At 43.3% G+C, this 25,319-nt stretch overlaps 1 protein-coding gene across 1 annotated transcript in view; it reads left to right on the plus strand.

The window, feature by feature from the left end:
- Positions 1-25,319, plus strand: part of TRAPPC3L (trafficking protein particle complex subunit 3L) — a 503,087-nt gene that overhangs the window by 457,210 nt on the left and 20,558 nt on the right. The window contains exon 5 of the mRNA XM_078649158.1: positions 17,810-17,995. Coding sequence (XP_078505284.1) covers positions 17,810-17,995 — 186 coding nt within the window. The remainder of the gene's footprint in view (positions 1-17,809; positions 17,996-25,319) is intronic.

Here is a 25,319-nt window from a genome sequence, read left to right on the forward strand (position 1 = left end):
GAATGCATGGTCATGCCTTTTCTTGTGTATAGCCCTCTCCTTAGAGCATGGACCAAGCACTTGTAAACATCCACTGCTTCTGTTTTACAACCATTTTTAGACCTACATTTTTCTTTTTGTCCGCACTCTACACAGTGCTCATGCTTTTAGCAGCTCTATGTCTGCCCTCATGACCATCCACAGATCACCCCCTCCCCGTCACTGCTTTTCCCTGCATTGCTGCTTTTAGTGTCCCCACTTCCTCCCTTCCGTCTCTGCTTGCACCCTCTCACTGCCCAGTGCTTGCCTGAAATCCACAAATTACCCCCTCCCCTGTCACAGCTTTAACCCCCCATTGTAGTCCATTTTGTTCTAGTGAGTGGTGGTGTCTTTTAATGTCCTATTAGTGGATAACTGATGTGCTGATTGGAGCATGTGTGCACAGCTGGAGCATAGGTGCACAGCTGCTATTACTTTGCACATGTGTAGTCTCTGTGTATTTGCCTATATGTGTGGGTACTAGGTGTGTATGTTTATACCATATGTGGTCATTTTGCAATAGTGTTTATAGCTGGAAAAACAGACGTGAAGTGAATCAGGTATGCATTATTACCAGGCATGTCAGAGCTTCTAAAGTACCTGTCTTCTGCTGTAATTGCATAGCCACGTTTCTCCTGTGTGAAATGATTAAACTCTTCGTGTTGCACCTTGATGCTTCTCATGTCATCGGGTGGGACTCTTGTCTCTTCAAATTTCTTATTTCAGGACACCTCCTTACTTTTTCTGTATTTACCGCTGAAGTGTTTCTATGCGCCATTGTTGCTTAACTTGAATTAAATTGAGCTAGGCTGAGTCTTGATTTCATCAAGGTCTGCCTGCCTCTCAGTGTCAATTGCAATAGTAGTCCTTTTAATGTGGTTGGTGATGTGATGTATTTCCTCATGTTCACTACTGTAAGCCAGCTTAACAATGTGACTCTTTCAGTTTTTGTGTGCGGTTTTATAAACCGCCAACACCAGCCGATTTGCTCAAAATCAAGAATGTTAAGCTGCCGGCAAAACTCTACCTCAGTTTACCAGTACCATAGTAGTCAGCTCTTGCTCTTACACCACATCCTCTTCCGAAAGGACACCATATCATCTTTCTAGCCTCGGCCTCAGTTCGCCATTTTGTGATTATGAATAAATCACTTAATAGCCCCATTTCTAAACACAACCAGCATTGGCAAAGCAGTAGGTTTTGCCTGTGCGTAACCTATTGTTTTTACGTCAGGGCTAGAGAGCGCATGCGCTGTTTCAAAGAGATGTGTTGTGTTCTATCTGTGGCTTACACACCACCAATCTCCTACTATTTCTAAACTTCAGCGCCACTCTCATTTTCTTTGATTGCAGTCATCACGGCATTCGGGCATCATGCCCTCTTCTTGTGTTTGGCCCCCTCATAGCGCATGGACCAAGTACATGTTTTCTTACACTGCTCCAGGTTAGGGCAGCTATTTTTCTTTCTTTGGTCATTGGATTACTTCTGTTTTCAGGGCGTCTGTCTTGTACATACACATATGCCGCTAAAATGCATGCACATGTATATAGACATATACATTTTTTTTAAATTGTTAAAAAATGATAGCACATTTTTTTTATTTTTTGCAAGATCCGTTGATATTGGAGCACTCACTCTGCCCTCAGTCTTGCCATAGCGCGAACACAAGCTGATGGTATTGGAGTGCTTTAAGTGCTAACCAGTTACATTCCACAACACATAAATGTTGTCGCTGATCCTGTTTCAATTAAGGTATTCCTTTCCCCTTCATTGTTACTTGTTCCTGCCCTCTCCCATCTATGCTTGCCCATTTACCCATGCCCTCCTGCTTCCCTGCTTAACCCGTCCCCCCACTACCTCCCTCAACGCTGCTGCTTTTATTTTTATTTTTGCACAATCCGATGGTATTGGAGTGCTTGTTCAGTCATCCATCTTGCCATAGTGCTAACAGCAATCTATGATTTTGGAGCACTTTAAGTGCTCTCCAGTTACATTACACAATGACACTTTCATTGTTGTAGATAGGGGGTAGCACAAGTGATTTGTCCAGAATCACAAACAGTTCAGGCGGCCCGAGATTCGTACCTGGTTCCCCAATTCCTGTCGGCAGCTCTGACCATTATGCTATGTATAGGCTTCACTTCAGAGCTCCTCAACTGTTTCTCACTATCACATTTGTTCAGTAAGACCCTGTCAACACGGAACAAGCATTGGTAAAGCCAACCGATCTCAGCACTGCCCGATCTATTGGCCTTGTCAATGTGAATGACTTTTGGCATTTTGTCTAGCAACACATCTGCTGTTCAGCATGACTGAAAGTCACACAAAAAATGCACCAAGATGTTGCCAGCGCAGGCCACGCCATAGCGCTTTTTTGTGTTAGGAGGGGCAGGACAAAAAACTTAACATGAGAGGTGAAAAGACTCTGTCGGCTCAACATCCTGTGATTCTGGGCTTTCAGTGACTTTCAGCCATGCTAAACAGCAGATGCGCTGCAAGACAACAGGGCTAAAAGACATTCACACTAACAAGGCCAATAGTTTGAGCATTGCTGAGTTGTATTGATTATTTTGTTTTCCTGCCACGTAAAAACAAACAGAAGAAAAGCCAGGGGGGTGGGAGGTGGAGTGCGGAGCAATAGATGAACTGTGTGTGTGTGTGTGTGTGTAGGGGGAGGATGAAGTAGCAACATGAAACTACTACGTGATTTTGAAAGGGTACAAACATACAGTGGGCGAGAATCTGACATTAAGATGCGTAATGCCTCAGCGTGATGCCTAGTCCCCAGCATGTGGCACAAATGCTTAAGCCATTTTCTTCGTGGTCGGGCATACTCCTGGCATTCAAACATAAAATGTGCCACTGTCTCTTGCTTAAGTGAACACGAAGGGCAAAGCTCTGTAGTATGTATTGGCGGTTCCCACCGAGATGTAAAGGCATACAGGGGAAGAGTTCCAATTCTAAATTTAAAGTAAAGGGTCCTATCAAATGGTTTCTCGATAATGTCAAGATAGAGTTCCCGAATTGGTAGATCCTTGAATCTCAAAAAGTCCTCCGACAATCTGCCCAATGAACGGTTAGTGGTCCGTTCAGTCTGAATCCAATTCCAGTACAAAGTCTTAAGTGCTGCCTTTGGTGGAGATGCCTTATATGCCCAAGCTTCGCTTAAGCCCAAATTGCACAAAAGGGATTTCATGTCTCTTAACCATTTAATTCTATGCCATCCTGGTAGTGACATAATTTCAGAGAGCCCTTTCGCATATTTGGCGAGCTCAGGGACACGCCACAACCGGGCCCAAAGGAGTAGGGGCCGGAATTTTGCTAGATCTTCAATAGGTTTGCAACCTAAGTCGAGCATTAATGGGGTCGTGGGGGTGCCTTGAGGGAGTGACATAATGGCCCTACAGAACTTCCTCTCAGATTTTGACAGATCGTTAATGTTGCATGAGCCCCATAGCTCTGCCCCATAGAGAGCAGAGCTAACTCCCCTTGCTGTATAGATATTGATAACAGGGGCTATAGGTCTTATAGCGCATAAGCGCTGCTCCTTCAGGAGAGCCCCAGTTACCCTCTTATGAGCTAACAGCATTTTATCTAAATGGGGGGCCCACTGCATATTGTGCGACAAGCGGATGCCCAGGTAATCAAATATGTCTACCTTCCCCAGAGGTACACCATTCAACTTGGGGGGGGCGTACAGGTTTTTTGGGGGGATTCATAACAAGATATTTCGTTTTGTCGGTATTGATTACCAGGCCCCGTTCCTCACAAAAATACTGAAAGTTATTAAGGAGTTTTTGAAGACCCATAGGGGATTTAGACAGGAGGAGCGTATCATCGGCAAAGAGAAGGGTGGGGATGCGTTCTCCTGCCAGGGATGGTTCGTCTGAAGGATCTTTCAGCAGGTGCTCAACCACTCCGTTGATATACAGGGAGAAAAGGGTGGGAGCTAAAACACATCCCTGGCGGACCCCTCTCTGTACCGGGATACTGCTGTTTTTTTCTCCTCCTGCGCCCCATCTTATCTGTGCAAAACTATTCTCGTGAAGCCTTACAAGTAAGGATAGGATGTAATGTGGTATCTCCATATCAGTAAGGACTTTCCAAAGGGTCTCCCTAGGTAGAAGGTCAAAGGCAGTCTTTAAATCGATAAATGCGAGATAAAGACTGCCTTTGCCTATGACCACCACCTTCCAGTACACTAGCATCAATCTAAAGGCTTGTTCTATTGTGCCAGTGCCTACTCTGAATCCAGCCTGGTAGTCAGAGAGGATGTTATTCTCATTAATCCAGTCCAGTATTCTAGCCAACAGTACCTTTCCAACTACCTTTTGGCTTATGTCCAGCAAGCTTATAGGTCTGTAGTTGGATGGGTCGTCCCTGGCACCTTTTTTAAAAATAGGGACGACCTCCGCCCCTTTCCAGGATGTGGGAATCGGTGCACCCCTACAGATGGCAGTAAGCAGGCAGTGGATAAATTTCCCCCATTTCTGTGCATCTAAGCGCAATAGGTCTCTGGGAATACCATCCGGACCAGCCGCCTTTTGTGGCTTGATGGAACTAATAGCATACTCTACTTCTTTTATTGTGAAGTCTGAGTCTGTTAGATTTTCCTCCCGGTCCATTTTGATCGTAATTGGGGCCACTACCCATCCCTGGTCTTCATTGGGTATATCTAAGATGTTCTGCCCGGATTGGCGGGTGTATAATTTGGAGAAGTGGTTGACCCACACTTGGCTAGTGATGTTGCATGTTATGAGGTCACTATCTGGTCTGTTTCTGGTTCTGATTGTGTCCCAGAAACACCTTGGATCTTTCTTGGCACTTGCCTCTTTTAGAGTACACCAAAACTCTTCTTCCCACTCCTTTTTTGCTCTTACAAGTGTTCGGTTGTACTCCTTCCTAGCTTCCTGTATCTTTGGTTGCGATTTGCCTTTGACAGCCTCAATCAGAAGGGATTTGGCATGTCTACATGCAGATGTATACCAGTCATGCTTACCCCTCGAGCTCCGGGATTCCATATTCCTCCCCACACGCCCCTTTTTCAGGAATATATCCCCTATGGACCTAAGTGTATCTTCAAAAATAAGTGTCACCCTCCCTGTTGGCAAGGCTGGATTAATGGTATCCAGTTCCATTTGTGAGGACATAAGCAATTCATTGATTGTTTTGAGTTTGGCTTCGTCAGCAGAGATTTTATTCCATTTTAAGCGTCTCCCACAAGAAGAGACGGAGATTTTTTGAGCATGTTTGGGGGACTTTCCAACTGATTTATCGGGCCAGGGATTTGTTAAAGATAGGGAAAGTGAATTATGATCACTTTCTATCGTGTGTAAAACTACCATGTCCTGCACTAATCCCCACAACATAAAATCCAGCAGAATATAATCAATCCTCGAGGTGTGATTAGCTCTATTATATGTGACAGCACCCAAGGGGTCTGATGGCGTACGACCATTTGCGGCTCTTAGGCCAAACTCTAATGTAAGAGCATTTAGCTGGATCGCACAAGGGGACCATCTTTTAATCGGGGGAATGGTTAGAGCCGGAATACCCCTTCTAGAGTCATCCTCACCCAGGTCCAGAATGTCCTCTGAGCAGAGTGGCTCATAGGTGCAATTAAAGTCACCCGCAACTAGGATTTGGGCACCCTCAACATTTTCTCTTAGTTCTAGTTCAAGGGCGGTTACAGTCGGGGACATAGACCCATGTTTGGTACCTCTAACATATATATTAAACAAATCAAAGGTTGGTCCCCTGCAAGGCCCTATCAGAGAGAGTCCTAAAATGTCTGGACTATTGATGTTCTTGGGTTTTATACGACAATTAAGGGAGATGCTTACCCAAGTAATCAAACCCCCCGATGGCCGTTCCTTCCTATTTTTATGTTTTTCCGCAGGCACAAAATATGTGAGATAGCCAACATGGTGGAGTGGTTCCAGGCTCCAAGTCTCCTGGAACAGGCAGATCTTGTGCGCCTCCACCAGAGTATTCCACTCGGGAGAGCCCAGTTTCCAATGGATACCTGCTAGGTTCCAACTAAGAATCATTAGTGGGTCCTTGGGATCATACCATTACTATTTTGAGGTCCCAAACACTTACTTGAAGGCATAGTCACTGTTAGGGGTGTAACCTGAACATTACTAGGGACTGATATGGAGGTAGGGCGGGGACATAGAGTTGAAGTTTCCCTCATTGTGTTCCCTTGCTCATCTAAGCTCATGTCTATTGACGGAGCATTGGTTTCCTCAAAATTGAGTCAGCCCACCTCATCCAATGCACAAAATCTATTCCAGTATGTATGCTGGGATAAACAAGCATTTGCAATGCAATGGGTCTCACATTAGGAAAGTTTGAGCTATTGGTATTGTAAATGACAAAGTTTTTATTTGTTTTTTTTTTAAATAGCTAAATTAATAGCTTTGTCATTTACAATGCCAATAGTTATAACTTTCGCAAATGTGATACCTATAGCATTTGTAATGCAATATGTTTTGTATTTACATGACTTAGATGGCATCCCAGAAGCGCAACGGAAGCATCTAAAAAAGGAAACATTTGAAAAATAAAGGAACAAGCTTCTTGGTAAAGCACAGAGAGTAAGCTTTCCTATGTCAGTGCATACTTACGTGTGCAGTTATGTCCTAGTGAAAACACTGCACACTATGATGTTGTTATATGCCTTACACTGCGTGCAAAGTTTTCAATAACGAACTGTACAATATCCACCGTGCCAAGTCTTCATTACATGGGCATTCTTACTGGTCTCCGAGTAATGGTTAATGTAAGGCAGCCATTTGAAAAATAAAAATATTATTGCTTTTTAACTGAGTCCAGCAGCCAAGAATACCGTTGTCAGTACTTCATTACCTTCCCTATCATCTCTTCCATCACAGCCACCGCATGCAGAAACAAATGTACTGCAGTTATCAATAGCCAATATATTTACGGTAATTTCAAGAATAAGTGAATTAGTTTATGTTGGTGACCTCCCTTGCTGAAAGAGATGACAGAAGAATGGGCCAGCAGTAAAGGGAGCCCTCTGTCCGGAATGTCGTGGTGTTGATGACCTTTCTTATTTAGCTTGATTTCTCTGAAGCAAAAAAGGTGACATTTGAAGAAACGCAAATGCCCTACGTCTGCTTGTGTCTTGATTTTAGGATGTAGGTTAGGCAAGCAAGGATGTATTCCAGTGTGAAAGCGATCTATTTTTAATGTTTTAATGAATCTGCAGATCAGTAATGTGTGTGGCGATATAGCCCCTTTCTCCAACATTCCTCAATTATGTCAAATGCTTCAAATCCGAGCAGAGCAAAAATACTTTCCTGACCAAATGCTTTTTTACTGGTCCCTTCTGTATGCCTGTCTTGCCTTAAGCAAAAAAAACGGAAGTCAGGCACTTTTGCCTGAGACGGGGGCGGGGCCTGCAATCCGGCAGGAAGTCCCGCCCGCCGCCGCCGAGGAAGAAGTGGAGCCGGCCGACTGATCGCCTCTCCGCAGCCCGGGGCTCCCAGGTGCTGGAGGGAGCCCCGGAAGTGAAGTCCTGCCCCCTGGTACCAGCGCTGCCGTAGATGAGACACTGAACACGCCGAAAGAGCCCGGTAAGTGGTGGGGGTGGGGGCGGGGGGGGCATGTGTGTGCGCGCGCGCGCGTGCGGGGGGGCTTTGTATGTATGTGTGCGTGCGTGCGTGTGTGTGTGTGTATGTGTCTTGGAGTGCGTGTGTGTGACTGGGGGAGGGGGTGTGTGTGTGAGCGAGTGTCTGTCTGTATGCGCGCCCATGTGTACGGCGCGGGACGGGACGTGCGCGTTCGGGCACACAAATCCAGGAAGAAAGCGCGTACCACTTTCTTGTCCGTCCTTCCCCCCCAGACTGATCACTATACATCTCCAGCTGGACACATGCATCCTTGCGGATGCATTACCAGCGAGACCCAAAAAGGATCAAAATCTAAGGTACCTTGCCAGGGAGATTGCCATTGTTGGAATCTTTGCTGGGGTACTCGCTGGTATGCCCTGCTCATAGGTATTCTATTATTCTGTATTTGCCTTTGGGGTATGGTCGGGTAGAAATATGAGAGAAGTAAGGGGTGGATTAGTGTATTAGTTCCACTAGGGGGTACATTACATATGTAGTCCACTGCAGCCATATCTCTAAAGTTAATGGTTATGATGTCCCCAGCTATTGTTTTAATACTTCTACCTATCCATTCCCCTCGTCTAACCGTTAATATTTCTCCTGACCTTTATGCTATGTACAGGCTTCACTTCAGAGCTCCTCAACTGTTTCTCACTATCACATTTGTTCAGTAAGACCCTGTCAACATGGAACAAGCATTGGTAAAGCCAACCGATCTCAGCACTGCCCGATCTATTGGCCTTGTCAATGTGAATGACTTTTGGCATTTTGTCCAGCAACACATCTGCTGTTCAGCATGACTGAAAGTTACACAAAAAATGCACCAAGATGTTGCCAGCGCAGGCCAAGCCATAGTGCTTTTTTGTGTTAGGAGGGGCAGGACAAAAAACTTAACATGAGAGGTGAAAAGACTCTGTCGGCTCAACATCCTGTGATTCTGGGCTTTCAGTGACTTTCAGCCATGCTAAACAGCAGATGCGCTGCAAGACAACAGGGCTAAAAGACATTCACACTAACAAGACCAATAGTTTGAGCATTGCTGAGTTGTATTGATTATTTTGTTTTCCTGCCACGTAAAAACAAACAGAAGAAAGCCAGGGGGGTGGGAGGTGGAGTGCGGAGCAATAGATGAACTGTGTGTGTGTGTAGGGGGAGATGAAGTAGCAACATGAAACAATTTTGGGGGATGGCTGGTGTTTGTGGGGGAAGCAACACACGAGGAAGAGTGCTAGAAAACGTGAATTTACATGGAGTACGGAAAGAAAAAGAAAACTGCGAAAGTAGGTCAGGGTGGAGCATTAACACAATAAATGTAATAAAAGGACGGCAGGTGGTGGAGAATGTCGAGCACCCAGGGGAAAGAGTGAAGGGCGGTAGGGAAGAATGAGATGGGGAGGCACATGCGAGAAGGAAATGGTGAGACACACTGGAAAGAGAGATCACCTGAAAGAACAGGCTGTGAGGCGTATTAATGTAAAGTATTCCCATGCAGTTACACGTAAGAAGTGATTTGGAGGTAGAAATATATCTAGACTTAATTTGCTAATTCTTGAAAACACAGGCATGATCACATGCTGTTTGCATATGTTAGCACATTTAAATCACACATATCTGGGACCAGAGTTGAAGAATGAAACAGAGGGAAGGAGAGATAGAGGATGAGCTGGAGCAAGAGAAAAGGGAAGAGAGAGAGTTCATGGGAAAGAAAGTGAAGAGATAGAATCAGAAGTGTGAGAGAACAAATCTAGCAGAGAGAAGACTTACTGCTTTCACGAGGATACTAGGATTCATCTAGAAAAGCTAGGAGAGTTCTAATATGTATTTAAAGTGCGTTATGATTCCCGTATTTATGTGACAAATCAACATGACTGGTGCATCAGTATTTTCACAGTTTTTTGTTGGCATGTTCCACATATGCAAAAGCATTGGAACCTTACGGTGGAGCATTTATATGATTGACCAGTTCGACTGAACTACCAGACAGGCTGCCTGCACAGTTGTCACAGGAGTCCAGATTACAGTGAAAATGATCCCTGCTACCTACTTTGCTGCATTCCTCAGTGTATTTGTCATCCTCCAAATGGAACCGATTTTCACAATAGTGTTTGTTTAATTACTCAGAGAGGGATGCTTGCTATAATGAGTGTACTGGCTGCTACTGACTCTCTTTCAACAACTGTTGCTGGCTGGGATTAGAACACCTCCTTGACCAATGAGACTCGCCCTGAACTGCGCTTGAAACGTAATTTTCTGCACCTTGAACTGAGTCACACATAAAAGGTTCGTAGAGATGTGATGTGTCTGTTGTGTATGTATGGGTGGAGTGGCCATGCTGTGGAATGTGGCGCGTGGCTGCTGTAAGAATGCAAAATAGCTTAGAATGTTGGTGTCTGTGTACATGGTGGAGACTGGGGGTGGATTACAGCTGCAGGGAGGATGGAGCCCAAACAAGACTGTAAACTGAGGCCCTTGTTGTGATTCCCTCATACTTCTTATGCACCTTGTAATTACCAGCTATTATTGTTAAGTGTATAAGTATCTTCAATTGACGGATAACATCTAATTGATGTTATTATATGTAATGGTCAATCCTCACCTTCCCCTTCATCCTTGTGTATGTGGAACATTCCATGATCATTGTCCTGGCGGCTTGGCAGTTATAACAGTTGATTGGATTGAGGTTGTGTTGAAGAGGTGAATAAACTTCCTTCTCAGGAGATACTTGTGTTTCGTTATTTCTACAGGCCTCACACGGAGCAAAGCTGACCTCCTTCCCCAGGAGCGATAGACTCCTGTGTGACGAGCCTGCTCGCTAACAACCTGCTACACTTTAATCATACTTGCTTGAGTTGGCTTCACATGTTTCACCCTGCACAGGCAGGCCCATTGCATTGCTGTATCCGTTAATTTCCATTAATCTAAAAGAAGATTACAATTGCCATAGAAACGGACAAAATCTTCAATGAAAGCTTTTTTTTGTCTTGATGAACAAAACATATCATATCACACTGTTTAAAATCGTGGGAAGAAGAGGGCACTGAAAGGGGGCATGTTTTAGAAAGAGACAATAGCACTGGGCTCAGTGCTGTCGTTACAAAAAATCTGTGCGCTAACTCTAGACACTTCCTAACTTAATAAACACTGTAACCATCTAGTTAAGAAAATATATTTCATTTTTATTTATATTTTGTTGTTGTTTTTTTGCAGTATCAAAAATATACCATATGTCTACATTCACTTTCCTAATATGCACATAAATAAATACATATTGTTGCATATATTTCGCATTTTGTCTGATTTCATAAAATAAATTCAAACATATTTTGATCTTAAAAGCACACTCATTTTATACAGGAAATTACAACCTATTATGAACATAGACACAAAAAGGACATAAAAGACACTGGTAGTGATTTGCAGAATACCACCAACACGGTTCGGCAAATGCCTTCTTCAGGATTGTGTCTATGTTCATAATAGGTTGTAATTTTCTGTATAAAATGAGTGTGCTTTTAAGATCAAAATATGTTTGAATTTATTGTATGAAATCAGACACAATGAGAAATATATGCACAAATATATATATATTTATTTATGTGCATATTAGGAAAGTGAATGCAGACATATCGTATTTTTGATACTGCAAAAAAACAAATATCAATAAAAATGAAATATATCTTCTTAACTGGATGGTTACAGTGTTTATTAAGTGAGGAAGTGTCTATAGTTAGCGCATAGATTTTTTGTATCAACAGCACTGAGCCCGGTGCTATTGTCTCTTTCTACAACAGTTCTATTTCCCTGAAAGGGTTGATCCTTTTTGTCAGAGGCCTGTGTGTTTGCCATACTGATTAGGGGGCATTACAGACAGTGCCCAGAGGGGGTGGGAGGAATAAAAGTATGTGCGTCCGTTTTCCATGCTGTTGGGGCACCGTTGTATTGCAGAAGGGGCCACCAATGCTTTTGCACCCATTTCTGTAATACTGATGCTGCAAGTGCATATAAAGTGCCAGTACCATCTTCAGAGGGTATCCCCTGAGGCACAACATTTTGCCTCTGCACCACACCATAGTATGGATGCGGGAGCAGAGGCAAAGAGGCACTCAGGAGGCTCATCGACTGAGCTCCACCACAAAAGTGTCCCGCAATCCATACGCCCCTGAAGACAGTCCTCAGAAGAGTTTAAAGGGGGTGGTTCCCCTGGACCATGCCAAACGTCCCTAGCAGGTGGTGCACTCACTCACTTCACCAGCCTGCAGGGGGAGCTCTGTACCCCTTTGCCGCGCAGCCGTGGGGCACCTCCACTGTGAGAGAAGGAGCGGCTGCTTGAAGCAGTCGCTCCATCTTTCCCTAATGTGCTTCCCCTAGGACAGCTCCGAGGTTGCTGCTGAATTGATACGGCACAATGCTCAAGTCTGCGCCAGGTGGTACCAGGGGCCTAAGTGGGTAGTACATTGTTTAAGATGCACCACTGCACATAGGGCAGCATACACTCTTACCATTATATGACCCCAGTTGCCATAAGACTGCACAAACAAGTGTAATTTCTGATGGTGACCATCTGTAATGGACAGCATGCCACAGAGAACCACACTAGCAGCACCCCTTTCGCTTGGCAGTCTTGAATTAACAACAACATCGGTACTTCAGTCTGTGATGGAGTGGCAGGGCCAGACATTAGCCAAAGATAAATGTCAGTGTGTCACCAACCAACCGAGCTTGGTAGTAACAGCTTTGCCCTGGCCCCTCTGTTGGCAGTGACCGCTCATCCCATGAGCTCTACCCTTTCCAGCAGCAAGGTGCTACTAGCTTCACACTTACACAAAGACATAGAAGACAGACCAGGTTCTGAATGGTGACATCGGACGGCCACCAACAAAGCTGCAGTCTTACAATAACTTTTTCGCTCGCTGAAGAATAGCTAACACTAGAATGGTTAGAAAGTAAAAAACAAGCATTTGCAATGCAATAGGTCTCGCATTTGCTAGAGTTTGAGCTGTTGGCATTGTAAACGACAATGCCTTTTATTTACGTGTTGGTTTTTTAAACATAAATAAAAGGCATTGCCATTTACAATGGCAATTGCTTAAACTCTCGCAAATGCGAGACCTATTGCATTGCAAATGCTTGTTTGGTAAAGCTAATACCTCATGCGGGCTGACTTTTCGTTTTCGAAATGTTTCTTGGCTTATTTTCCTGCTGGCAGTCTAGACCGTAAGTACTTATAGGCTGTTTACTCCATGCCATTTAAAGCATTATTTTTCGGGGATTCTTTTCTAAGTAGTTCGAAATTTGGGACACAGCCAGTCAGTCAATTTAGGCCACTTATCACAAAGTCTCTTTCAAGCAGTAAAACAACCCCTTTGTAAGGCTTTACTGGCTCTTTAAGGAATTCTGTAGTATTGTGCAACAGTTATGGCGAGCAGGCCTTCCGCAGATGTGTGCTAGACCCGCAGTCAGAACTATTAAGTCACTGCTTACATCTTTAAGTTACTAAGGTTTATTAAGAAGGCAGATTAACTATCACCCCTCGCTGCGGACTACAACTGGTGCAGACATGTAGAGGCCTCCCTGCAGAGACAACCCCCTAACCCTATTGGCTGAAGGGCCTGCTGCCTGACACTGGCGAAACCCATCCTCCCTTAAAAGTCCGTGCTGGCAGACCGTAGGTTGAGACCTAGAAAGTCCTGGATAGCCGGGCAGCACTCACAAACAGCATGCTGCTGCATTCAGTCCAGCAACTTCGCTACATATCTCATCATGAGGAGCTGCACTGCCATACTTGCAGCAGCCTTGTCTACCGCATGCACAGTGTAAGTGATGTCATGTCACGACTGAAGGTTCTCAATATACATTATAAAATAACAGAAGTTTATAGGCTGTTTATTGCCTCCTTTAATGCCACTCCAAAGGGGCAGTATGGCACATTAGCAAGAGGAAAGTCACTGAGAACAACATAGAACTCTCTGTAACTTTACACACTCACTCCCTTCTCATTCAGTCCTTCGTTTCATAGTTTGAGAAATTGGTTTTGGCTTAAATATATAGTGTTTGTGAGTGGTTTCGTCAGAGTAATGCAATCCCTGGCTCTGTTAGAGAGGCATGTAGAACAACGGGACGTAGTACAACTGGAGCACTATTTTTAGTACTCTTGAATGCCTTTGTAAATTCCCCCTGAAACGTCCCAGTCTGGCAGGCAAACTGCAAAGATCACAGTGCTTTCAAGCTGTACTGCTTGCATAACAATATTTCCGAATACCCCCATTTATTTCAAATACAGATGTTTTGGGGCAGTTCACAAAGGCATATGAGTATGTAAGAGTACTATTAGTACCATGTTACGTGCTCCTAAATGCTTTTGTAACTAAGCTCCTAAATTTGAGAAGACCATGACTATACAGAAAAAAAATATGGCTGCAGTCAGGGTACAGGCGGAGGTCGGGTGGGCACAGATCAGGAGGGAATGGAGTGAGGTTAGGGGGGGACCAGAGGTCACTGAGACAATGGCGAAGGCCAGAAGATAAATGAGAGGGTGGGCTGAGGTCAGGAGGTGGGCTCGGGTCAAGGGTTGGGCTGAGGCCTTGTGAGTTGCTCAAAGAGCATCAGTTTGTATTGGGCGAGTGAGTCGTGGTCAGAGGTGAGTGAGTTTAGGTGAGAGGGGTGCGGAAGTCTGCCGAGAAATTAAGCTGAGTGGGGACATAGGGGACAGATGAACGGGGCGAGCTGAGAAGCCGTCACACTATCATACATAGGAATAAGCCCCACATCACAGCTTAGTCACCGGCCAGTCACACGTTGTGTTAGCAGCTGTTTCGGTCCAGAAGGTTGGACCCGTTTGTGACTGTGCTTTTAGAAGCAGACCGAGCATGGCCCAGCAGAAAGCACCTGACCCTTTTGTACCCTCAGCCCCGGAGACCGCCCTTTATTATACACTTTGACAGCAGAACAACACGAGGCCAGATGCCGACTGGGAGGCCATTCTTGCAACTCTAGCAAATCTAGCATGCAGCGCGTTTCACATCTGGATGTGAATCGGACATTGGAACGTAGTTCAGACTAATATTGAGGCAAACCAGTCAAACTGATTTCTTTTGAATAAGGCCTTACACAAGAAATGGGAAATAAGCATTCGTCCTCGCTGCGCAGCTTCAAATAGGCCATGTCCTGCTTTGTGCCCTCCATGGTATAAATAGCACCTTGTATTCTCACGTGCGAGGTTAAATGACAAATAGAAGACTCTGGTGCAAGAGAAAGACTGATAAAGATATAGGCAGATATCTACTGAGAAAGAGGGCAAAAGACAGAAAATCAAAAACAAATAATTCTGAGGCAAATGTGTGTTTTGGCACAATTTCTCAAAGTATGCTTTCCTGTATTGGAAACCATAATGTGATTAAGCTGACAACTGTGATACTGGAAATAACGTGTATCACAAAGTCAGCATTCCATCGTAATGGCAAAAAAATTAAAATCACCAAAGAAAGAAGTTGATGGATGAACCCACTGAAAGTATTTTCACCTTGTTTGGTAGACACACTGACAAGTTAACGGTTGCATTATTGTATGGAACAAACAACACATTCAGCATGCATACTCCAACTCTGTGTAGTCCCGTTAAACAATCAAAGGAAATAAATGACAAAGAGCCGAGCATAACAAAGAAATAAACGAATTTCATTTGAGTGTAACAACAGAACCATTTTTCCCTAAAAAGCTTCATGTCGAATTCCTCCTGCTTCCTGGCGCTGTAATAAGAAATCTTATTATTACCCAGCCCTATGGTGCTTAATGAACTGAGCTATGAATGGCACAATTAGCCATGCCAGCAGATTGCACATTGCCCTCTGCAGTGAAACGTAATTAATAAATAACTAGTACTTTATTGCCTACGAAATGGGTGCACATGGTCAATGGGCTACTAATCCCCGTAAAAATTAAACAAATATCACTTCATATAGAATCCCAGTTGAAATCAGAGTGTCTATTTATTTAGTTTTTAATATTTGTGTTTCGAATTGCGTACATTGTTGTGTTTTAATTATATAGGTCTTTTGTTTGTACTGATTATCAGAAATGGCTTTACTCGTACGATACACGTACCTTGCTTTATTGCAGGCCTCCATCGAGAGAGTTTCAGATTAAACTTTCTCGCAATATAAGAAGTAAGAAAGAAAGAAATAGATGGGCACGCTTTGCGCGAACCTTGTTGGCTGATACATACTTGTAGGGTTCGTCCATTCCTGCTGCTTCCTAAAATTGTAATTTTCTCCGAGAAATCTAGTAACGTTCTCAGCAGTAGACTGACTCCATGTTCTAAACAGCACCTACTTCCGGTTTGGCCGGCAATGCTTCCGGGTCGCCGCAGGCAGCGCGGCGGCCCGCCCTGCACGGGGAAGGGAGGCAGCTTTCGAGGAGGACAGCACCTGGCCGCGAGCGCGTTCTCGTGCGCGTGACCTTAACAAATCACCGCGCGCGGCCAGTGCTGTCCTCCTGGAAAGCTGAGCCGCTAACTATAGGTCTTTGGGGAGAGCGAGCTTCGCTCGCTTCTAGCCGAGACCTAATAAAAACGTTTTCATCTATTCAGCCCCGCTTTACACCAGCTTTTTAGATTATCAATTTATTGAGGTATTTTATAGACACATTATTTGCTTGTAAAGCTTGTAAAGCGTTGTATTGGATGCACAAGCCTGGGGGAAATGAGGGAGCAAAACGTAGTGTGTGGTGGGGGTAGAAGCACATGTTGGAGAGCGTGAAAAATTGCACTTTAATTGAGTGCTGAAGAAAAAAAATATTTCACTGATGCGATCAGTGGAATGATTCACGTCAGTCAATCAAAAGGATATTAAAAAGAGTCAGTGCACCCGGGTTGGGACTAACCCAGGAAGGAAAAAGAAAGCCATCAAATAAGAGTGACACTACAGCTAACCAATGGTAAGCAAAGGGCAGGCTCTAAGCCCACTGTAAGAGTTTTGGTGTGGGCCACAAGCGGTCTTTCGCAACCAGATCTAAAACTAACAACTAGGAAGAGAATATCTCTTGTCATTTGAGCCAGAGTGTCCATTGTGCACACAAGCAAGCAAAAGGAAGAGTCAACATATCAAGAAAATTATATCCTTTTTAGAGCACCCGCATAACTTTTAACCATACCAGGAACACCTTAAGTTAAAGGGACACTGGGGTGCACCCTAGGAATTATTTATTTTCTAGTGACCAGACCCCCATCGGTGGTAATACCAAAAGTGCTCCCTGAAATATATCGGAGCCCATGTAGGTTTACAGGGACCAGGATGAGACCATATGATGAAGCATGCCACCATAAGGTGTGTGAGGGTCACAAATAAAACCATTAGGCACATCAAAATTGAGGTCACTGAAAAAACTGAAATTCCATCTAGGAGTAAGTGTACAGGGTACTTTGCATACTCTGTTTAGGTTTTGTGCTGTAACAAATATCACATCCTACCAGCCGCAACGTTTTCTCTGTGTTTTTTGAGATGCATGGCTTTTTAATGTTGGAAGTGAAGCAGTACTCGGCCTTCTTTAACCCCTTCCGTGCTCATGACGAGCTGAGGTCGTCATGAGTTACGACGCTCGTACGCTCATGACGAGCTGAGCTCGTCATGTAACGCGGCTTTTTAAAAAACGCCGCGCACAGCGGGAAAACCGCTAGCGCACATGCGGTTAAACTAATTGTTTTTAGGCTAAAGATGGTGTCCACCTCATATCTGAGAACATGGCCCAGGGTCAGCAGTCTCCTGCCCCAGACTTCATTGTAAAACTAGTGAGGGGAAAAGGAGGCCTGAGCCAGGCGATGCCTGCCCTAGTGTAGTGTTCACTATTGCATATTTTCGGCCAGGGCAGCCGGCCTCACTTGCCTGCCTTGAAGAAAAGTTAGAGTGCTCTGTGTTGGCCCCCTACTTGCTCAATGACAGGGCAATATATTTTCTATACATTTGCCTTGGCTAAAGGTAGGGCTGTTGTTTCACAAAGAGGTGCTATGTTACTGGCTTTCTTTCCAGAAATAAACCTTACCTACATTAAAGAAATTACTAGGAGGTTACATGGAGGCTAACTAATGAAGCATACACCTTTTCTCGTCCATTTTCTGTCTACAGAAAACTTCACATTGTAACACTGATCTTTTTAATTTTCAGGTTGCCTTTAAGATGTATCTTGGCATCACCCCGAGTGTCACCTGCAATAATCGGTCAAAGAACGAGTTTTCCTTAATTTTGGAAAAGAATCCTCTTGTGGACTTTGTAGAAGAGCTTCCAGCAGGGAGATCTTCACTGTGTTTCTGTAATCTTCTCTGTGGTGTCATCCGAGGTGCCTTGGAAATGGTAAAGTAGCCTCCAATTTATTATTTTCTACTGATATTGTATTTCCTTTTTATATCGAAAATTCAGCATGAACGAAAATCTTTAAATAAAGGGTTAGAGTTTCTTTAAAAAAAAATCTAGAACTTCAAGCATGACCTGCATTTATCAGTGCTGCCAATCTATAAAGTGATTTGCTTGTGCACATCTATTTTTCTACAATACTAGCATTGCTAGGGGCACAAAAATGAATTTAGAAACAACTTTTTGTACTTAGTCTCAGTTGCATAACAAATTTGTATCTATCAATTTCAGCATTATTATAAAGGATTATGCCACAAAACACTGTAAACTGATGTGACAGTCAAGGCAATTGAATTTCAAGCATCCCCTTTTCATCTTGTTTTTCGGTCTGACCTAGAAACAGCGTTAGAGGTTTTACCAGTTTCATGTAATTAAAAAAAAAAAAAGATAAATACATGCTTCCGTGTGTAGTAGAGGGACTTTCGGCCACACATCTTCAGTCATTGGTCTGTACAACTGCCATTCACATTTTAATTCAAGCCGTCACGGCATACTGTATGTGGCAATGGTTGACCCTGTTCAGCAAGTCTCTCTTGCATCCTGAATAATGCCATATTTGCTGATCCCATCTACGCACCCCTCTTAAAAGATGCCCTGATTCAGTACCATGGCTGGTGGGTCAATACTTTACTTTGCTAATGTCTTTTTCTTTCCATTCTTTATCTTTTTTTCATAATTCTTTAAAATCATTCCTGTGTGTTTAAACAGGAAATCAAAACCAACAGTAACCTTTCTTTGTGCTAAGAAGAATCATATTGTCCATGTTCTAAGCCCCCTTGGCATCTGGGAACATCCATACTGTCACATAAAAATTATATTCAAGCATAAGGCCACCACATTTAGGAGGTGGCATGCTTTAGTTTGTTTACATATTGTTTTTATGGCGTAGGCTAGCAATAAAAAGAAACTTTTTTATTTTGTTATTTAAAAAAAATATATATTTTTTTGTGCTTTTTGTATCAAACAAAAAACGAAAAGAAGCGTGTCACATTTGGTTACATTCATGCAGAAATTTATATATATAATCCACATCACATAGATTCCCACCTCCCCCCGTGTGGGCTGTATGGATCTGTAAGTCCCACTCAATCATTGATCTTTGCTGCAGCATCCCCCATGTTTTCCTCTTCCAAAGTGTCCGGGGAGAAGCCTGACAGAAGTGAAATGTGGCTCCCTCTATAGGCCAACTAATCACCGCTCAGTCCTCCATTAATCCCATAATATTTCCTCCATTTACCCCATACCCAACGGAATTTTCGTGGGCAACCTCTTGCTTTGTTTGTGACCCTCTCTGCCGCTATGTACATGTCCATCCCCATCTTCCATTCACGAACCTGGGGAGCCAACGCCGCCCCCTCATGTTCTAGCTTCATCCCTTTTCTCTACCACTAGCGCTAACATAGGGAAGATAAGCTGCGGACGGCACAGGTCTACATCCCCAGGTATGCCCAGCAGTATGAATTTGGGGTCCAGGGGCAATGTCACTTCGAAAACCATGCTCAGTTCACCCAGCACCATTTTCCAATATGACTGTATGATGGTGCAGTCCCAAATGGTATGGTAAAAGTCCCCCTGTGCCTGGCCGCATCTCAAACAATTCAGGTCACTGGCGTAGCCCATACAATAGAGCCTATACTCTGTGTAATATCTTATATTGAATAAGATGGAGGCGGGATTTAATGTCCACCTCCCGATGGTGAAGTAGGCCTGCTTCCCAGTCAACATTTTCTAGAGTACCTAAATTCAGTTCCCACAATTCCCTCAATTTCCCCAGTCTGTCCGGTGTATTATTATTCAGGGTCCGGTATGTTACTGATACTGCCTTAGTGAGTACATGTTCCTGCAGTAGGCGTCCCACCAGTGATGCATACTCTGGCAGTGAGGAGGATAACAAGCTCTCCACTAGCCAGGCATGTCACAGCTGTGCATACTTAAAAAACTGGGAGGTGTGTAACCCAAAATCTGTCTGCAGTGATCGGAAGCTTTTAAGTTTGCCCTCGGCTACGATATCCCCTATAGTGGAAATGCCTGTGGGGTCCCACCCCTCAGAGCCCCTCAGTTTGTGGAGCTCCTTTAACCAGGGACAGTGCCAGAGAGGTGTCTGTTTTGTTGGTCTGTGTGCCCAACCCAGTGCTTTTGACGCTCTGTCCCATACCTCTAGTGTGACTTGTGTGGCCGGGAGTAGGCGTCCCCTGCCCTACCCTCCATAGAGATAATGCATGCACGTGCGAGTCGCCATAGTATCCCTTTCTAGCCTATAGGTGGGATGGTCTGCCGTGGCATGTATCCATTAATTTACCGGGCTAGTAGGCCTCTATATCCGTAAGGAGATACCCCTCCATTATATTGGTTACGATGTAATGTGGTCAGTGCAATCCTCTGCTGTTTCCCGAGCCATAATAGGGAGTGTAGTTCAGCGTCCATCACACGGAAGGTCTGCCTGGAGAGGGGAAAGTACTCATTCTGGAGCGCATAAAGAAAACAGGGCAAGGTGATCATCGCAATAAAAAGAAACTTAACCAACACAACTTGTCAAGGCAGTACCTATTGACCTTGTGAGGGACTGTCCTCAATGGTGCTTCAGACAGATTATCTCTGGTGCAGGAGAGACTTGCTTTAATGCATTGCATTGCTTGTTGAATCCTTGGTCTACTTGGTGATAAATGGTGATTTTTCCAAGCGCTTATAAAAGTAGAAAGTCACTATAATGTAAACAATCAAGCCACCGTATAATCAACTATTACCTGTCTAGAATAAGTCCCATACAAAAAAAAATTACGTTTCTGCGTACTAACCTAATGAAAGCCAAAACCACTGCTTTCGCCACACGCTCTTGAGCACAAAGGTATGGTGCAGATTTGCATTCATTTATTTTAATAATACATTTTTAAAAAGGGTTTAGCAGCGGGATGAGCGTTCCTACAGAAATGATGTCCAAAACAAGGCAAGGATTAGTTCCAGTGACCAATGCCAACATTGAATTGGAAGGTGCGAGGCAGAATTTATCAGGACTTGCTTTGGAGATTGAATGGGAAGGTTCAGGGTGAGTAGGAAAGGGTCTTGGGGATTGCGAGATGGTATTTGGACTGGCATTGAAGAAGTTGCCATGGGGTACAAAGAGAGAGAGATGGTTCCTGTTAGATATTGTATGAGGGACAAGTTTATAAATGGATATGAACACTACGATGAGAAATCTCTAGTGCGACGGCAGGAGAGACGAAAGGAAGTCTGCCCAAAGACCGACATATGTCTTCAGAGGTTTGGCTTACGGTATTAATATAAAAGTACGATTCATTTGGATGTGGCTAGTCTGGTATGGTACAAGATGGATTACAAAGACAGATTCCTTAGACACTGGAAGTGTATTGTTTGCACTTCTGTGGCTGGTGCATGGAGATTCAGACACTGAGGTGTGGCATATGGCGTCGGGCTCCCTTTAGAAATTGAGTGAAGGTTTTATTAGCAAGGGGCTGATGATCAGACTACCTCAGTTACTGCCCTTTGGATATTCATAAAAATAATAAATTTGTACGTATAATAAACATGTTATTTTTAGATATATTTTTGCGAAGTTGTGTTGGGTGCGTGCTTCATGAGCGCAGAGTGCGCGGATCACCTGTGACCTCAAAAAAAGATTTAATTTGTTCATAACATTTCCCCCTGTAACTCTTGAAGGACCCCACCCATTTTATTCATTCTTGTTGGAGCATCTTTAGTGAGACATCTCTTTTCCTACAAGAACCCTTTTTGCTTGTTTTTTTGGTGTGTTTCAAAAAATATCAAACAAAATGGCATCTAGACAGCAGCAGCAGCAGGAGGAAGTATCTTCTGAAGAAGAATTCTTGCAGGAGGCACCATGTCCACAGAGGCCGGAATCTGCTGTGTGGAAATTCTTCACTTTTTCACCTGGAGAGAAGAAAGTAAATGTGAGAAAGGTGACGTGCAAAATTTGTGCCCGAGTCCTGTCAAGAGGCAGCGAAATAAATACTCTTGTGGCACTGCTTCTATGTACAAGCATCTCCGGACCCCACATCCTCTCAATCTTGCTCGGGAGGAAATGAGGCAAGCTGTTTTGAGCCCCTCACCTGCTGTGGCAAGTATGTCTGGAGCATCCTCAGTAACACCTGCAATGGACATTAGGCCAGAATTCGCCTTTCTCGAGCAACACTGCATGAAGTGTAAGAAACTTATATGCTTCGGTGAGCAGTCGGTGGATGCAGTTTGTACTGCGCAACGCAACCATCATTGTTAATTTCTTTTTGTTTTGTTTTTGGAATGATAAGTAATTCCAAAAGTTTCCTGTTTTATTCGTTCTTTTTTTGATAATTTTTTGAAAAAACACCCAAAAACAAAGAAAAATTGTTAAATTTTTTTTAAAAAATACAAAAGAAAAAAGTTCTTATCAGAACCACCTTATCTGGTTAAAGAAAGAACTATAATTGCAAGGTAATGTGTGAAAGTTTGGTTGAATATATGTATACAGCATGATTGATTGAAAGAATGCATTAATAGTGTATGGTGAATTTATAGGTGAAGATTTATGAGGAAGTACTGCAGCGTAACACTGCAATCTCTTTAGCTGCCCTACACTGCGGCACTTCCGAAGCAAAGGGATGTGACATATGTGCATGAATATGTTGCAACTCTATGCTTCCATCTGCACTCCTGCACAAACTGCAGCCATGCGGTGACACAGGCTCCCTTGCACCATGGTGCAAGGATGTCTGTGTCGTGCGGAGATTGTTTTTGTGCAGGAAGGTACACCTTCCTGCACAAAAACAATCAGTAAAGGCATTTTCCTCTTTCAATGTATGCTGTGGAATGCAGCATGCATTGAAGGAGGAAAAAATGAGGAGAAATGAAAACAATTCTCGTTGCGCCTTGCTACACCAACTCTAGGATGGCGCAGCAGTCACACACATCTCCAGATTTACAATTTCTCATAAATCTGTAGATGTGTTTTGTTCTATGGGTGTTGCGTGGGAACACCCACAGCAACACCTATGGAACACCCTGTCAACGCAAAGTTCTGTGTATGAAGGGGTCGTATTTACAAGGAGAGGAAAAACCATGCAGGGTGGCTTTTCCTCTCCTTGTAAATATGAAGGAGCGCCTGGTGCATCATTACGTTACAAAAAGTGACGTACTGGTGGTGCAGGGTGCTTGTAAATCTGCCCCAAACGTGCTTAGGTATTGGCAGACTATTACAATAAGAACATAGTGCTGAGTGGGTGATTGAAGAATTGCATGAGACTGACAGGAGGTATCCAACACTGCATGGGTACTACTTCAGTATTTAATAGAGTGGACCAATAGTATGTATCTGCTTAGAGATTTGTAGGGATTATGCCCAGAATATTTTATGTGTACTTGTGTTGGTGCCTAGGTCATTTTATAGGAATACCACTAGTAACTGGAATGATGACAGTGCTGCAAACAGAGTGAACACTTAATTTATAAGTGCTTACATATTGGTGGAGTGATAGAATAAGTAAATAGTGCTAGATAAGTGATTAAAGAAGTGCATGGGACAGACTGGACGATTCCTACACTGCATGAGTACTAACTGGTGACTTAGAAGAGTGTATCAATAGTATGTAGCTAATTAGAGGTCAGCTTGAATAGTGTCCAAAGTATTATAGCTGTACTTGTGTTAGTACTAGGCCATTCCATACGTTCATGACTAGTAACTAGAATAATTACAGTATTACAAACAGAGTGTATACTGAATTTATGAGTGCTTAGTTATTGGTGGAGTAATAGGATAAGTAGATAGTGCTGGATTGGTGATTGGAGAAATGCACGGGACAGACAGGAGGATTCCTACACTGCATAGGTACTAAATGGGTATTTAGAAGAGTGTATCAATAGTTTGTAGCTGGTTAGAGGTGTGTAAGCATAGTGTACAAAATATTGTACCTGCACTTGTGTTAGTGAATATGTCATTCCTTAAGTATACGACTAATAACTGGAGTAATTTCAGTGTTGCAAAGAAAGTGTGTGCTGAATTTATAAGTGCTTAGGCATTGGTTGATTGATAGGATACGTAGATAGTGCTGGATGGGTGAATGGAGAAGTGCATGGGACAGACAGAAGGATTCCTAGACTGCATAGGTAATAACTGGGTATTTAGAGGAGCGCATCAATAGTATGTTGCTGGTTAGAGGTCTGCGTGCATAGTGCACAGATTATTGTAGCTGTACCAGTATTGGTGTGTCTATGGTTTTGAGAATGGTAGTCTGTATTTTAGGGTGTGAGGAGGTGCATTAGATGATCACGTGGATGATGTCATCAGTGATGTCATGAGTGATGTCACTGACCATGTCATGAGTGATGTAATATGCGACGTCATCAGGAGTGCATTGTGGTGGTGCGAGATATAGTTAGCACAACTAACTATAAAGGCCGAATTTCTCTTGTTTTGAACAAGTTAAATGTCCAACTAACTATGACGTTAAACACTGGTTTTTTCAGTGAATTTCTGAGGTTTTTTAAATGTTAATTTCTAAGTATAATGTCCCTGAAACTTGTGTTTTTTTTCAGTGAATTTTATGTATATGTATGTAATATCCTCTCACTCTTACAAGGAAGGAATCTGCACCCAGGTTGTAGTTTGGAAGTATTTAATCTGCAAAGGACGTGATGCACGCGTTTCGGCTCATCTGAACCTTGATAACGATACAAGACGCCATTGTAGCATCCTTATTTAATTGTACAAATGCCTAAAGTTGGCAACATTAACAAAGGACTACATATTACTTTAATCCAAAAAGCTGGTGGCCGTATTGGCCTGGTCACGATGTGAAAATTCAGGAATTGATACAATAAAGAAAAGAATACAAGTGTTAATATTCACACAATGTAATTTCAGTATATCTTGCCCCGTGACCGCCTTACCTGTATGTTCGTCAATGTGAATTATTCATAATAAACATACGTAGGATTGCAAACATCAACATAAACAATGGACTACACATTACTTTAAAGTGAAAGGCTATCGACCATATTAATCTGGGCACGTTGCGTATTATAATGGTTCTTAAACGAAAGAAAAGAAAAAAAAGGGGTGTTAATATACACACACTATCCCTAAATAAAGTTCTAGCGATTATAGTTCCATTCCATTCACAGCTCATTTGAGATGTCATGAGTGATGTAAGTGACCATGTCATGAATGATGTAATGTCTGAGGTCATTAGCAGTACATGGCGGGGGCGTAAGTTATAGTTAGCTCAGGTAACTATAACTGCTGAATTTCACTGGT

The sequence above is a fragment of the Lissotriton helveticus genome, chromosome 6 (assembly GCF_964261635.1).
Source record: "Lissotriton helveticus chromosome 6, aLisHel1.1, whole genome shotgun sequence".
NCBI lineage: Eukaryota > Metazoa > Chordata > Amphibia > Caudata > Salamandridae > Lissotriton > Lissotriton helveticus.